Genomic DNA, 17982 nt, shown 5'->3' with positions numbered 1-17982 from the left:
TTCTTGGTTGTCCCTCAATCGCAGCGTTGACTCATTTTTGTGGGCAGAAGGGTATCCTAGCTGTACTACAGCTAAGGGGGATTATTCTACATTTGCGAGACTCATATAGAATACTGTGGAAAGCAGTTTCTCCCCTCTTCAGCAATAGGAATCCAGGCTACTAAGCGGTCCATCTCTCAGCGAGACTAAGGGTAACCGTAACAGCCCTGTAATGTACCATTTAATAAGTAGCCCTGTAATGTGCCATTTAATAAGTAGCCATGTAGTGTGCCATTTAATAAGTAGCCCTGTAGTGTGCCATTTAATAAGTAGCCCTGTATTGTGCCATTTAATAAGTAGCCATGTAGTGTGCCATTTAATAAGTAGCCCTGTATTGTGCCATTTAATAAGTAGCCCTGTATTGTGCCTTTTAATAAGTAGCCCTGTAGTGTACCATTTAATAAGTAGCCCTGTATTGTGCCATTTAATAAGTAGCCCTGTAATGTGTCATTTAATAAGTAGCCCTGTAATGTGCCATTTAATAAGTAGCCCTGTAGTGTGCCATTTAATAAGTAGCCCTGTATTGTGCCATTTAATAAGTAGCCCTGTAATGTGTCATTTAATAAGTAACCCTGTAATGTGCCATTTAATAAGTAGCCCTGTAGTGTGCCATTTAATAAGTATCCCTGTATTGTGTCATTTAATAAGTAGCCCAGTAATGTGCCATTTAATAAGTAGCCCTGTAGTGTGCCATTTAATAAGTAGCCCTGTATTGTGCCATTTAATAAGTTGCCCTGTATTGTGCCATTTAATATGTAGCCCTGCAATGTGCCATTTAATAAGTAGCCCTGTAGTGTGCCATTTAATAAGTAGCCCTGTAATGTGCCATTTAATAAGTAGCCCTGTAATGTGTCATTTAATAAGTAGCCCTGTAATGTACAATTTTAACAAGTAGCCCTGCAATGTGCCCATTTTAACAAGTAGCCCTGTAATGTGCCCATTTTAACAAGTAGCCCTGTAATGTGCCATTTTAATAAGTAGACCTGCAATGTGCCCATTTTAACAAGTAGCCCTGCAATGTGCCCATTTTAACAAGTAGCCCTGCAATGTACCCATTTTAACAAGTAGCCCTGTAATGTGCCCATTTTAACAAGTAGCCCTGTAATGTGCCATTTGAATAAGTAGCCCAGAGAGAGGTCAAAAAGCAAATTCTGTAATCAAGGTATTCAAACTGCTGCAAACTAAATGATTTGCAGCATATACAGGTTACAGAATTTTGCTTTTTGGCCTCTCTAGGGAGCGTGGGGCAAACACTATTTTTATACAAAAACAATACATTTTTAAATAGACAATAAAATCAACACTATACTTTCCTGGTTGAGACAGAACATACAATTTAAAACAATTTTCTAACTTCTAATATCAAATTTTCTTTTTCTCTTTGTATCTTTTGTTGAGAAGCATATCCAGGTAGGATCAGGAGCAGCCATGCATTACTGGGAGCTAGCTGCTGAATGGTGGCTACAGCTATGTCTCTTTTTATTCGCTCACCACTCACTAGATGTTCAGCTAGCTCCCAGTAGTGCATTGCCTTAAGAGAAAATACACATATATTTGAAATGCATAAAAGAGCATTTCAAATCACTTAAAATATTTTTTTGCAATGTGCAATAACAAGCACATGTTGTGTTTGCAAAATGCATCATAGAAATGTTTTTTGTGCTTGTGAACAACTGAAAATAAATATCACTGGCACTTGGCACATATGCTGCACGTGGTCTCCTAGTCTATGCTAATAAATTATATACTCAGAGGCGTAACTAGAAACCACAGGGCCCAGGTGCAAGAATCTAAGAAGGGCCCCACCCCCAAAAAAGTGAATTTGATACATATCTTTTTTTTTTTTTTTTTTTTTTACATTTAACACAGAAATCAGATTACATGTCTGCAAAAGGAGGTACCCTGTGCCCAAAGTTTGTGAGTTGGTCTGACCCCCTATTACTGTATATAGTGACACTGTTTAACCCACAAGTACTGTATATAGTGAGTCAGTGACACAGTCTGGAATCTGCCCGTGAGATGGCTGGCCTGACCCTACCCGCCCCAGTACTTTATAAAGTGACCACAGTAGTCTGTGACATAGTCCAGCCCCCCTGTACTGTATATAGTGGTGCTATATTGACTGACATTGTTTACCCCCCACCCCCCCATGCTGTAGTAACAAGGTCTGTAATTTGCTGATTCCACAAGCATACACACACACACATACATGCATAAATACACACAGTCACATACATACACACACACATACATGCATAAATACACACACAGTCACATACAAACACACACACACATACATGCATACATACACACACACATACATGCATAAATACACACACAGTCACATACATACACACACACACATACATGCATACATACACACACACATACATGCATAAATACACACACAGTCACATACATACACGCACACACATACATGCAAAAATATACACACACATACATGCATAAATACACACACAGTCACATACATACACACACACATACATGCATAAATACACACACAGTCACATACATACACACACATACATACATGCATACATACACACATACACACACACACACACACACATGCATAAATACACACACAGTCACATACATACACACACACACATACATGCAAAAAATATACACACACATACATGCATAAATAAACACACAGTCACATACATACACACACATACATGCATAAATACACACACAGTCACATACATACACACACACATACATGCATAAATACACACACAGTCACATACATACACACACACACATACATACATGCATACATACACACACACACATACATGCATAAATACACACACAGTCACATACATACACACACACACACATGCATACATACACACATACACACACACATACATGCATAAACACACACACAGTCACATACATACACACACACACATACATGCAAAAAATATACACACACATACATGCATAAATACACACACAGTCACATACATACACACACACATACATGCACACACAGTCACATACATACACACACGCACACACATACATGCATACATACACACATACACACACATACATGCATAAATACACACACAGTCACATACATACACACACACACATACATGCAAAAAATATACACACACATACATGCATACATACACACATAAACACACATACATGCATAAATACACACACAGTCACATACATACACACACACATACATGCATAAATACACACACAGTCACATACATACACACACACACACACACACACATACATGCATAAATACACACACAGTCACATACATACACACACACATACATGCATAAATACACACACAGTCACATACATATATACACACATACACACACACACACACACACACATAAACACCAATGGGTAAAACAGAAAGACTAACCCCTGTAGTCAGAGACACTAGTGAAGCATCATGTCACACTTACATGATATCAGTGCAGGCAGTGGCAGGTCAACGTTTTTTACTGTAAAAAACAAACAAAACACTTGCAACCTCTGCACCCCCTGTAGTTTCGCCCCTGTATATACACCTAACAAAATAAGTGAGGGTGATATAGATGCTACAATTTAAATTCTGTTTGATGTACTGATAAAGCATTAATGTCAGGGCAGAAATGTTGAGGAATAAGGAATCAGACTGCATTTTTATTAGTAAAATGGTTAATGTGAAATTGCTTTAGTTGTAAGGCTTTGTCTTCTCTAATTATTGATCACCTTCTCGTCTAACACAATAACTTCTACATTTTTCACTTCAAAATCTGGCCACATTTTATACATTTCTACCAAGCAAACAATGATAATTATAGGGTCAGAACATATTGATAAAATGGGTCATAAGGACTTGATTAACTAAATGAAAAATAGAACTCAATGAAATGATCAAAGAACAGAAATGTAACTTTTATAGAGGAAAATGTATAAACAATAAGAAAATACAGTACATACATTTTGGAGTGTTATATGGTAAAGGCAAAAAAAGCAAATACATACTGGTCATGAGCAGACAGAAGAGCCTTAAAGGGACAGTAAAGTCAAAATTAATCTGCCATGATTCAGATAGAGCATGTCATTTAAAACAACTTTCTATTTTACTTCTATTATCTAATTTGCTTCATTCTCTTGGTATCCTTTGTTAAACGCATTCCTACGTAGGTTCAGGAGCTGTAGTGCGCTGATGGAAACTAAATGCTGATTGGTGGCTGCACATTTATGCCTCTTGTTATTGGCTCACCTTATGTGTTCAGCTAGCTCCCAGTAGGACATTGCTGCTCCTTCAACAAAGAATACCAACAGAATGAAGCAAATTTAATAATATATCTATAGATAAAATATTTAAATTATGAAATTAAAAAATGTATTTCATGTCCTTTTATAATAATAACAGTAATAGCTGGTTTCAGACATAATTATAGTGCATCTTTCAGACAATACCCCACATAGCTGCATCATCCTCTGTGTTTACAATAAATACCTTTCTCACTGTGTGCTCAGGAAATGAGTTCATATTACGTGCGTCACTCTCTACTGCGGCAATGATTTCATCTGCGATTGACTGTGACTGTAAGTTAACAGGAGAATTAGTAGTGACAGGCGATAGATCTACTGTCTGACCCCCGGGAGATATTGGTTCATCACAGACCTGCAATGGAAGTAGCTGATTTGTAAACAAATAAATTGCATATCAGATTTATTGTTATTAGAAATAAAGGAGGATATTGTAATTCTAGAAAATGAGCTTATAGGGATTTTTTACTCCTTAAAGGGATATGAAACCCAATATTTTTCTTTCATGATTCAGAGTGAGATTTTAAAAAACTTTCTTATTTACTTCTATTATCAATTTTTCTTTGTTCTCTTGGTATCTTTCTTTGAAAAGCAGGGATGTAAGCTTAGGAGCCGGCCCAGTTGTGGAGCACTATATGGCAGCAGCTTTGCAAGAATGTTATCCATTTACAAGAACACTAGAGGGCAGCACTATTTCCTACCATAATAATGACAAATACCAAAGTATCACAAAAAGAAAATGGATGAAATAAATGTGATAAAATAAAATAAGCCCAAAAGGTGTGAATTAATATATGTGGTGCCACTCACATATATTAAACCAAAAATAAATTGATAAATAAAGTTTATATAAGGATATGTATACTCTTCCTGGCACTCTTCAATCTTCTGTGTGGTCTCTATGCGGTGGAGCTATAACCAAGCTCAGGTGGAAGCGCACACCCACTTTTATACTGTTGGGTAAAACAGATTCTTGTTCTAGTCGTTCAGATAAATGAATTTATTAAAACATCATATATAAAATATATAAAATAGCGTCACCAGACCTGCTAACAACACCTTTTATGATAAGTATAGGCAATACAATGTAGTAATTGCTCAATGTGAGCTTAACAGAATACTAGAAACCGTGGTAAGGAGTGTAGAAGCTGAACCACACAACCTCCCCCAGAAAGTCCAGTAACTGTTGCTCTCCTTATTGGTGTGCAGGTACTTAGGAAGGCGCCAGGGAACGCTTAATGCGAAACGTACGTTGGATTTACCGTTCCCTGGCGCCTTCCTAAGTACCTGCACACCAATAAGGAGAGCAACAGTTACTGGACTTTCTGGGGGAGGTTGTGTGGTTCAGCTTCTACACTCTTTACCACGGTTTCTAGTATTCTGTTAAGCTCACATTGAGCAATTACTACATTGTATTGCCTATACTTATCATAAAAGGTGTTGTTAGCAGGTCTGGTGACGCTATTTTATATATTTTATATATGATGTTTTAATAAATTCATTTATCTGAACGACTAGAACAAGAATCTGTTTTACCCAACAGTATAAAAGTGGGTGTGCGCTTCCACCTGAGCTTGGTTATAGCTCCACCGCATAGAGACCACACAGAAGATTGAAGAGTGCCAGGAAGAGTATACATATCCTTATATAAACTTTATTTATCAATTTATTTTTGGTTTAATATATGTGAGTGGCACCACATATATTAATTCACACCTTTTGGGCTTATTTTACTATTTCCTACCATGTAGTGCTGCAAATGTTACCTAGGTATCTCTTCAACAAAGAATATCATGGGAACTAAGCAAATCTGATTCTACAAGTAAATTATAAACTTTTATAGAATGGTTTGCACTATGCTCTGTCTGAATCACAAAAGAAAATGTTTGGGGTTTATATCCCTTTAATTGTCTGCAATGCATTTTGCACAAGTATAAATAAAAAGCTTGTATTTTAAAGCACTCCAATCGGTGACCCCAATCCCTGCAACCATTCTTCTTTTTTCTAATTCATTATTCAGATGAGAGGAAGAACTAATTATGGGCTAGATTACAAATGGAGCGCAGCGCAGGGTGCATTTTATTTTGCATGACCTTGGTATTTCAAGTGTATGTTTAAAGTAATGGTAGTGTAGTTTTACTGTGTGTTCTGAGTCACTGTTTACTTGTACTGCTAACACTGGAAATGTTTCAGGGGGTTACAATGTGAAGCGCACACTGCCAATTACGTATAAAGCGGTGGGACTACTCTATATGTCACTACACTACAGAAAAGGAGAAGGGGAGGGGGAGGAGGGAAAACTAAAAATGGCAACATATTAAAAATATTTTTTTCATCATCATAACGTACAATTAAAAAGTACATAGAGGATTGATTGTCACACTCACATAGTATAGAATGACAAGCTCACATAATGTAACATTTACTGTCACTTTAAATATTGTAACCAGTATGCTTAGTGCACAATATACTTTATGGATAATACAGGGAGTGCTCATATTACAACTGGTTATGTAAAGTGAAATTAAAGGGACAGGAAACCAAAAAAATGTAATTCATGATTCGGATAGAACATACAATTTTAAGCAACTTTGAAATTACTTGTATTATCAAATATGCTTCATTCTCTTGTTATCCTTTGCTGAAGGAACAGCATTGTGCTACTTCTGACATCTAGTTATCCAATCACAAGAGATAAACATGTGCAGGCACCAATCAGCAGCTAGCTCCCACTAATGTAAGATATGTGTGTATTCATTCAACAATGGATACCAAGAAAACAAAGAACATTTGAAAATAGAAGTGATTTTAAAAGTGTCTGAAAATAATCTGCTCTATCTGATTTTTGCAAGTTTAGTTTTGACTTTTCTATCCCTTTAAACACTAAATGCATTTTATAAGCATTGTACTGAGGTTATTCTCTGCCACGCTTTAGTTACGGGCGCCACCATTTTGAAATCTATCTTTCACTATGTTCTAGAGATGCTCTGTTTGCACACGTGCAGCAACTCCCCTTCCAATACCTGCTGTGTAACCGAGGTTCCAAAATAGCAGCACCCATGATTAGAGGAGGTGCATGAGATGTATTTAGTGTTTAATGTCCCTTTTAAGTGTCGCTCTCAAGCACAATACAAAATACCACTGTAAATTTTAGGGCTTTTTAAGACCTGAGTTAAATCATTATTATTATTAATAACAGCACAGAACTACATAAACAATACAAACTATTTGCACAGAATCGGCGTAACGCTTGAGCAATATCCAACATGGATGTTACTGTATACCCCTAAAGAATTCTATTATGTGATGATTTGGCACAGCCGCGCTATGTGACATGCTGTTGTACTAAGCCCTAGACTATCGCTTTAGTGATAAAAAATAACTAATATGAGCACAAAAATAGAAGTTCTACTGATTGATCTCCAGCAATATTATTGCACAGTAGTGCTATTATTTGTGTGCTCCACTTGTAACCTATATGTTACACAGTCCACCCCACAGACCAGTGATCGGTAACCGTGGCACCCCAGATGTTTTAGAACTACATTTCCCATGATGCTTAGGCAGTCTAGTTGAGCATCATGGGAAATGTAGTTCCGAAACATAAGGGGTGCTAAGGTTAGCCATGACTGCCATATATAGTGTTAATTAACAAACTGCTAATCACAGAGTTGCAAATATATAAGTCTGATTTTTTTATGATATTATCCTGAAAGTTTTTAAAGGGAAATAAAATCCAAAAAAAATCTTTCTTATTTCAAATAGAACACACAATTTTAAACAACTTTCCAATTTACTTCTATTATATAATTATATAATTCGCTTCATTCTCTTGATATCCTTTGTTGAAGGAGCAGCAATGCACTACTGGGAGCTATGTGAACAAAATTGGTCAGCCAAATTCAAGAGGTATATATGTGCAGCCACCAATCAGCAGCTCCTGAGTCTACCAAGGTATCATTTTTAACAAAGAATATCAAAAGAACAAAACAAATGAGATAATAGAAGTTGGAAAGTCATTTAAAATCACTTGCTCTATCTGAATCAAGAAAGAAAGAAATTGGGTTTCATGTCCCTTTAAGGTATGCTGAGGTTATATACCACAATTGCATACTATTATGTCCTTTAAATGCCTAAAAGGACATATTATTCACTGCATAGCAAAATAGTTGCATGTAAAATACATGATTTCAAAATGTTTAAAATTGTTGTCTGGATAACAAAAATATGTATTGTTTTGCAGTCCCTGGACACACCTCTTAAAAATCCACTTAGAAGTTGTTTATCTCACAAATGTATAATGTCGCTTTAACTTGCCTCTATATCTGATTCTTCTACACAGCTCAATCCATTTTTATATTCTGAGCCATCACAAACATTTCCAGCTTTGCTTTCATCATTAAATCCACCAAAAATGGTTAATCATGTGCAATAAAAAACACTAATGTATCTTTACTGTTTATTTTGACCACTTGTTGTACTATTTACCTGTGAAAATTGTGCTTAATCCCGTATAAGTGCATCTTTAAGCACAATGACCCTACAACATGCTACCAAATGATCAGTGCAGGCACTCAATTATATCTATCCCTAACTGGCCACAGCAAAGAGGAAGATAAGATAAACATACTCAAGAGGCTTTTAAGAGTTACATCCCTGGACTGCTCTGAAAGAGGAAAAGAAGGTGAATTTTGCTAACAGCAGCTTAAATGCATTTAAATCAAGTGCTTAATTGTAGCATATAGTGAGCATATACTGTAGGAAGAACCAAAACAATTTATTCTATAGCTTAGTTCAACTTTCTTTTTTATAAATGGAAGATTTTAATCTCAAACTTTTATCTCCATCATGACTTAAGTGCAAATATGGCAAAAAATACTTTGGTATCTTTTTAAGGGTGCTTGAAGGATAATCAGACTGAGCTTGGTTCACTTGCCTCTTTAACCATAGATTCAGGAGTTTTAATGGCAATGACACCTTCAGTGTAGTATTTATATATAAAGCTCAGCAATATATTCACATAAATGGATAACTCTCAGATATTTACCGGTTGGACATCATCTTGGGACTGTAGAGGCACATTTGCTGGCTGTCGTACTATATAGTTAATTTGCCCAACTATAGTTTGCTGTACATGCTGGGGCTGCTTATTTTGGTTGAGCTGTACGTTTGAAGGTTGGCTCTGGAGAAGAAGTTCAAGGCCTTTCTGCATTTGTTCCAGCTCAAACTGTTGGTTTATGAGATCTAAACTATGATGCATGACTTGTTCTTGTGCACTCTCTGCTTGGCATACAGGAGTCTGCTGTGTGCTCTGATGTCTTTGTTGTTGCAGGTGGTTGAGGTTATGCACAGGACCAAGTTGCATTTGTACAGATGGTGCCTGCACAGATGGTGCCTGCACAGGTGTTTGCGTGCTCATTGGGATTGCATGCACATTGTGAACTTGATTAAACTCCTGGGCTGTAACAGAGCAAATGGAAGGTGCATTTTGTAAGGGTGGAGGTATTTGCTGTCTCTGGTGCTGATTTTCCAGCCAATATGGTGAGTTTTCATGTTCAGTGGGAGGTTGATGTGTTAACCAAGGTTGTACCAACTTCAGAGGTCGAGATACACATCTTTGCTCTTTGGTAGCATTATACTGAATGGGTGAGACATGCTGCTGCTTTATCCCAGGGGGGTGCATGTAGCTTAGGGGATGGTTTACTGAACTATTTGCAGGTTGAACTTTTGATGGTGGAGGCACCGTGTGGCAGTGGTTGCAACAGATCGGTGTTGGGCATTGGACGGTGGATGCATAGCTTTGGGAATTAGTGACAGATCCAGTATGGGGTATGTTTGAAGGGTGCTGGCTTTGGTAATAAGATGACTGCACATCTTCATTATTTACATAGCCTGGAGTTTCTGGCTGAGCTAAGTTACCATTTTCTGTTATTATGCAACCTGCAAAAAAAGGGGTAAAATAAATGTATGGTTAATAATAGGCCACATCTGCAATACTGTGTACAATTCTGGAGACCATATCTTCAGAAATATACAAATAAACTAGAAACTGTCTGGGACATGCATAAGGCTATCCTAAGAAAACAGTACCATGTAAGTGTAGACTTGATGGGACATGCATAAGGTTACCCTAGGAAAACAGTAACATGTAATATGTGTAGACTTGATGGGACATGCATAAGGCTATCCTAAGAAAACAGTAACATGTAATATGTGTAGACTTGATGGGACATGCATAAGGCTACCCTAAGTAACCAGTAACATGTAATATGTGTAGACTTGATAGGACATACATTATCGGTTACCCTAGGAAAACAGTAACATGTAATATGTGTAGACTTGATGGGACATGCATAAGGCTATCCTAAATAACCAGTAACATGTAATATTTGTAGACTTGATGGGACATAAATAAGGCTATCCTAAGAAAACAGTAACTTCTAATATGTGTAGACTTCATGGGACATGCATAAGGCTATCCTAGGAAAACAGTAACTTCTAATATGTGTAGACTTGATGGGACATGCATAATGCTATCCTAGGAAAACAGTAACTTCTAATATTTTTAGACTTGATGGGGCATGCATAAGGCTATCCAAAGAAAACTGTAACATGTAATATATGTAGACTTGATGGGCCTTTTCGGTTATTATCTACCGTAAAATTCTATATCTATATTTAATATAATATCAAGATGCATCATATTTGTAAAACCGCTCTTGAGGTAAATTGCAATACTTCTCATACCTAAGTTTGCTATTTGTTTGGTCCAGTATGATGGCTCCCAACTAAATTTCATCTTCTGAGGACGTCCTAAATCAGAACCACAGTTGGCTTCCAAAAGCCGTTGCATTTGAAAAACAATCTGCAAAAAACATGCATGTTAAAACAAAGAATGTTTTATATACTGCTAATTAAAAGGTAACAAGTATTCTTTGTGGTCATAGCATCAAAAAGTAGAGACATCTGAGAGTTAATTAATTACTCTGATATTCTAAGATAAATTGGCTTATGGTAATACAAATCTTGTTGATTATCCACTGCCAATGCCCCTTTTGCGGAGTTTGGATGATCACAAGCCAAATGATAACACAAGATTCCTACTGGAAAATACTTTAGGACACAAATAGAGGGGTTGAGGAGAGCGGAGTTATATGGTGGCAGGTAATTTCTAAGTATAATTTTCTTTATATAATTAATTTGTAAATTTTAATTACCGCTAGAATTATTACCTGTTGTGGAGACTAAGACAGAGCATAACAACTAGCTAAACTAATTGTAAAGAAGTACACAATTAAGTATAGAAGGATTAGCTCCACAATATGAAGCATCTATTAACTCAGCAAGGTTGATTGGAAATTATAGAAAAATATAATTCCATTACATACATACATTATTATATTTATTGAAAAATCTAAGTCACAGCCAGGAATAATCAATCATGCAATAGCTTAAGCTAAATGTAAAAACACTTAAACCAAGTAGGTATTAATTATAAAGTTACCAGAAAGACACTCATTAATAATAAATATCAGCCAACAGTTAAAGATAAAATGAAATTAACTAAGCCCTTACAATCCGAAGGCTAAATTAAGCTTATATTAGTTATTTTAATAAAACTGTTAGGCTGAGGTAAGTGGTAATGGTATACCAGTTAGCTAATGTTAAACCATGGTAAGCAAGTTAAAAAGAACAACAAGGAAATACGAAGCTACTCCTGTGGGACCCCTGACGCGCGTTTCACAAAGAACTCTTCCTCAGAGCGTTTGTTGTGATTGTTTTATATCAAACAAGAGTCAGAACAGAAGGAAGTGTTCGCAAGTCCCCTTGTTCTGCCACAACTTTACACACTGTTTACAGATGTGACTATATCTTATTTACCCTTTATCTGCTGCTTTTACCCCACTTCTTGACTTACCAGTTCTTTGCTGAAAAGGAAGGGAAGGCTGTTTTTGCCATACATTGCCCAGTTAATAAAGTTTTGTACATGTTCAAGCTGGCGGTTTAGAACCAATATTGACTGCAGTTGTTGTTCAAATTTGTGCTGCCTTTCACTTGTGATTTTCTGTAAAGTAGAGGAGAAAATAAATAATTGTCTATTTTTTTGTTCTTGTTACTGATTCTCCAATTGGCAAAACAAAGGTGAGTGTTTGTTTTTCCTTAGAAAGAAGTGCTCAACAAGTGATTCATGTCAAGTATTAATCAATAAGGCATTGCTAACCAATCAGGACCTCAGGTTTCTCCTCCCTGTTTGCCGATCAGAGTTCTGATTGGCTTATGTTCCTCATTTGTATGTTGAAGAGATTTTTGAACAATTGTGTTTCAGGACAGTCTACCTGAAAATTGTTATTGTTTAAAAAAGACAATCCCTTTATTACCCATTCTCCAGTTTTGCATAACCAACACTGTTATATTAATACACTTTTTACCTTTGTGATTACCTTGTATCTAAGCCTCTGCAGACTGCCCCTTTATCTCAGTGCTTTTGACAGACATGCATTTTAGCCAATCAGTGCTGACTCATAAATAACTTCACGGGGGAGAACACAATGTTATCTATATGGCAAACATGAACTAACACTGTCTGGCTGTAAGCAAGATATACAAGCTAATAAAAAGCACCGAGATAAGAGGTTTCCTGTAGGTGCTTAGCAACAGGCAAGCTTAGAGGTTATAGTTTATATTAATATAACAGTGTTGGTTATGCAAAGCTGGGGAATGAGTAGTAAAGGTGTTATCTATTTTTTCTAAACAATGAAAAAATCATGTATACTGTCCCTTTACGTGCATATTTATAAAAAAATAAATTATTACAGTGCAGAAATGCCTTTCAGAAGCTAATGGGATACAATGTTTGGGTAAATCTAAATGTATAATAACAATTAACAATAATTCTTTAGCAATAAAACATTTTTTTTACATAATCCAGAATACAACACTGACCTCAAGTTGCTCCAACAAAAGGTTCATCCGCTTGCTCAGCTCATTGATAATGACCATCTTTGTCATTTTGATCTGGTTTTCTACTTTTCTGTGCATGTGTTTTATTTCATAGAGCCTGTTAAATACACCATATAGGTCATTTATTTGTTTCATTTGCATAATAACATGAACTTGTGTGTTTGTAGAAACGCTAGTAAGCCAAACCACTGGGGCAGTAAATATCTTTTCATTTCTGTTGTCTTAATATAGAATAAACATATCAGTCAAGTCTAAACATTTTTAAAACAGGTTTTTCAATATCTAATATTGCTGCTATGTTGTTAGTATTAAAGGGACATGATACCCAAATGTTGAAACACTTGAAAGTGATGCAGCATAGCTGTAAAAAGCTGACAAGAAAATATCACCTGAACATCTCTATGTAAAAAAGAAAGATATTTTACCTCACAATTTAAACACCCCATTGTAAAGGACGTTAAGCAGCCAATCAGTATGTCTGTCCCAGAAAATGTAAGGGAGTGTGCCTCATGCACACTCTAGTTATTTCCCTATTCAGTTTAAGTTAGTTTACTATGAAATCTCACGAGATCACAGTAAAAGAGTTCATGACCTCAGTACTGCTGATGCTGATTGGCTGCTGTTCATGTCTTCCTTTTTTCTTTTCTTTTTTTTTACCTGCAGCTGGGCTGCATCTGAAAGATAACTTTTTTGCAGAACACTTACTCTGGTGAGGAAATTGTGATTTAGCATATAAGTATTATGTCCATTTTAAGTACATTGTTTTGCAGTTGTTATCTGTTAAAGTCAATTAGGGAAAGATACAGTATGCAGCAGGATTAGCTTAATAAAACTACAGTTAGCTTTTTAGTTCTGAGAATTAGAAAAGCCACATTTTTTTTAAAAAAAAGGGTTTACATGACAAAATAATTAATGAAAGAATATTGCAAAAGTTATTTTACTAAGCAAATCTAAACCTTCTATATAAAAATGTTAATGTGTCTACTGCCCCTGCAGATTCTCACCTTGTAGTACAAAGGGGCTGACGCGCACAAACAAATATAGGACAGTTAGTTAGTGTACAAAAGCTTAGCTGTTGTATATTTTTTACATATTTTTATCACTATATCTATTCTCTTGGTTTTCATGACAAATTGTAAATATTTTTTACCTATCCTCAACTTGTTTGCCTGCTGCTTGAACCACAATTTTCTTTTCTTCTACTTGAGACACAACATTCTCTAAGAGGGTGCGTTGGTTCTGCAAAGCCTCATCAAGACGTCGAAACCTAGTAAGTAAAAAGAATAAAATGCATATGAGTCTGTGATTGGCTGTTGACTGTCACATGATACAGGGACAAGATAAACTTTAGAGTTGTTTCATTGTGCACTTGTTGATTAAGCAATTCTAGTGTATTGAATGTTCCCGTAACATTTTACACCCAAGCTGCATACCTGCGACGTGCTGTGGTATGACTAACTATGATTCTATACTAACTCATTTCCAGAGTGGCCACTCATGTAACTCGTTCATACATACAGCAACTAAGTTGGAGAAGAGTTTGATTTTTTTCCAACTGGTTCCCACTTGTACAGCAAGGGCATATCACATGCTTTATTTAAAGGGGCATTCCAATCAAAATGTAAATGCACATAGATTAATTAATTAATTAAAGAGAAACATATTGGCAATATACATGTATTGGTAAAAATGCTTTTAGTAAAAGTTATCACTGTTTTAGTGTTAACATTCTCTGCACAGCTATATGACACACATGAACTAGCGCTATATATCTGTGAAAAACTGCCAAAATGCACTGAGATAAGAGGCCGGCCTTCAATGGCTTAGAAATCAGTTTATGAGCCTACCTAGGTTTAGCTTTCAACTAAGAATACTAACGCCTAGATTTAGAGTTTGCCGGTAGCCGTCAAAACCAGCGTTAGAGGCTCCTAACGCTGGTTTTTACCGCCCGCTGGTATTTGGAGTCAGTCAGGAAAGGGTCTAACGCTCACTTTCCAGCCGCGACTTTTCCCCGCAGATCCCCTTACGTCAATTGCGTATCCTATCTTTTCAATGGGATCTTTCTAACGCCGGTATTTAGAGTCGTGGCTGAAGTGAGCGTTAGAAATCTAACGACAAAACTCCAGCCGCAGCAAAAAGTCAAGAGTTAAGAGCTTTCTGGGCTAACGCTGGTTCATAAAGCTCTTAACTACTGTGCTCTAAAGTACACTAACACCCATAAACTACCTATGTACCCCTAAACCGAGGTCCCCCCACATCACCGCCACTCTATTAATTTTTTTTAACCCCTAATCTGCCGACCGCACACCGCTGCCACCTACCTTATCCCTATGTACCCCTAATCTGCTGCCCCTAATACCGCCGACACCTGCATAATATTTATTAACCCCTAATCTGCCGCCCCCAACGTCCCCGCCACCTACCTACACTTATTAACCCCTAATCTGCCGACCGGACCTCACCGCTACTATAATAAATGTATTAACCCCTAATCCACCTCACTCCCGCCTCAATAACCCTATAATAAATAGTATTAACCCCTAATCTTCCCTCCCTAACATCAGCCAATCAGAATTTTCCTACCTTAATTCCGATTGGCTGATAGATTCCTATCAGCCAATCGGAATTCGAGGGACGCCATCTTGGATGACGTCCCTTAAAGGAACCGTCATTTGTCGGGAAGTCGGTGAAGATGGATGTTCCGCGTCGGCGGGATGAACATGGATCCGGAAGAAAGAAGATTGAAGATGCCGCTTGATAGAAGACTTCAGTCGGATCATGGACCTCTTCATCCCCCCTCTTGGGCTTGGATCAAGACATCGGAGGCTCTTCTGGACCGATCGGGACCCGGTGTGGTGAAGACAAGGTAGGGAGATCTTCATGGGCTTAGTGTTAGGTTTATTTAAGGGGGGTGGGTTGTAATGTTGGGGGGGTATTGTAAGGTTTTTTTTTACAGGCAAAAGAGCTGAATTCTTTGGGGCATGCCCCGCAAAGGGCCCTTTTCAGGGCTGGTAAGTTAAAAGAGCTTTTCTATTTTAATTTTAGAATAGGGTAGGGCATTTTTTTATTTTGGGGGGCTTTGTTATTTTATTAGGGGGCTTAGAGTAGGTGTAATTAGTTTAAAATTGTTGTAATATTTTTCTAATGTTTTTAAATATTTTTTTATTTTTTGTAACTTAGTTCTTTTTTATTTTTTGTACTTTAGTTAGTTTATTTCATTGTATTTATTTGTAGGTATTGTATTTAATTAATTTATTGATAGTGTAGTGTTAGGTTTAATTGTTGATAATTGTAGGTATTTTATTTAATTTATTTATTGATAGTGTAGTGTTAGGTTTAATTGTAACTTAGGTTAGGATTTATTTTACAGGTAATTTTGTAATTATTTTAACTAGGTAACTATTAAATAGTTATTAACTATTTAATAGCTATTGTACCTGGTTAAAATAAATACAAAGTTACCTGTAAAATAAATATTAATCCTAAAATAGCTACAATATAATTATAATTTATATTGTAGCTATATTAGGGTTTATTTTACAGGTAAGTATTTAGCTTTAAATAGGAATAATTTATTTAATAAGAGTTAATTTATTTCGTTAGATTTAAATTATATTTAATTTAGGGGGTGTTAGGGTTCGGGTTAGAGTTAGCTTTAGGGGTTAATACATTTATTATAGTAGCGGTGAGGTCCGGTCGGCAGATTAGGGGTTAATTATTGTAGGTAGGTGGAGGCGACGTTGGGGGCGGCATATTAGGGGTTAATAAATATAATATAGGGTTCGGCGGTGTTAGGGGCAGCAGATTAGGGGTACATAGGTATAATGTAGGTTGCGGCGGTGTACGGAGCGGCAGATTAGGGGTTAAAAAAAATATGCAGGTGTCAGCGATAGCGGGGGCGGCAGATTAGGGGTTAATAAGTGTAATGCTAGGGGTGTTTAGACTCGGGGTACATGTTAGAGTGTTAGGTGCAGACTTAGGAAGTGTTTCTCCATAGGAAACAATGGGGCTGCGTTAGGAGCTTAACGCTGCTTTTTTGCAGGTGTTAGGTTTTTTTTCAGCTCAAACTGCCCCATTGTTTCCTATGGGGGAATCGTGCACGAGCACGTTTTTTAAGCTGGCCGCATCCGTAAGCACTGCTGGTATTGAGAGTTGCAGTGGCGGTAAATTATGCTCTACGCTCCCTTTTTGGAGCCTAACGCACTGAAAACGCAGCCATTCTGTGAACTCTAAATACCAGCGGTATTTAAAAGGTGCGGGGGAAAAAAAGCATGCGTTAGCTACGCGGGTCGTTACTGACAAACCTCTAAATCTAGCCGTTAGAGAGCAAAGCAAATTTGATGATAAAAGTAAATTGGAAAGTTGTTTAAAATGTCATGCCCTATCTGAATCATGAAAGTTTAATTTTGACTTGACTGTCCCTTTAAACGCACACATGTGGATTCCAATTTCGGCTGCAATATTCCTTTAATAGAGAGAGTCTCATGGCAGCCAAGAAGGGGTTCTTCCCATTATATTGTTGTTCTAATAAAATGGAATAAAATGATGCATTTTAAAGTATGATTTATTTTTTATTTTTTTTGCAAAATAGGACATGCAAGTAATGATTCTATATTATCACTTTTTTTTAGTGGCAGTTGTTGACCACATAGT

At 36.7% G+C, this 17982-nt stretch overlaps 1 protein-coding gene across 1 annotated transcript in view; it reads right to left on the bottom strand.

Annotated features, from left to right (window-relative positions):
• Window positions 1-17982, bottom strand: part of TRIM66 (tripartite motif containing 66) — a 204052-nt gene that overhangs the window by 70567 nt on the left and 115503 nt on the right. The window contains exons 3-8 of the mRNA XM_053689342.1: window positions 14480-14596; window positions 13312-13426; window positions 12287-12433; window positions 11116-11233; window positions 9416-10308; window positions 4556-4723 (exon numbers count right to left, since the gene is read on the bottom strand). Of these exons, the coding sequence (XP_053545317.1) occupies window positions 4556-4723; window positions 9416-10308; window positions 11116-11233; window positions 12287-12433; window positions 13312-13426; window positions 14480-14596 (1558 nt within the window). The remainder of the gene's footprint in view (window positions 1-4555; window positions 4724-9415; window positions 10309-11115; window positions 11234-12286; window positions 12434-13311; window positions 13427-14479; window positions 14597-17982) is intronic.

The sequence above is a fragment of the Bombina bombina genome, chromosome 7 (assembly GCF_027579735.1).
Source record: "Bombina bombina isolate aBomBom1 chromosome 7, aBomBom1.pri, whole genome shotgun sequence".
NCBI classification, from domain to species: Eukaryota; Metazoa; Chordata; class Amphibia; order Anura; family Bombinatoridae; genus Bombina; species Bombina bombina.
This window is presented reverse-complemented; position numbering and strand designations above follow the sequence as displayed.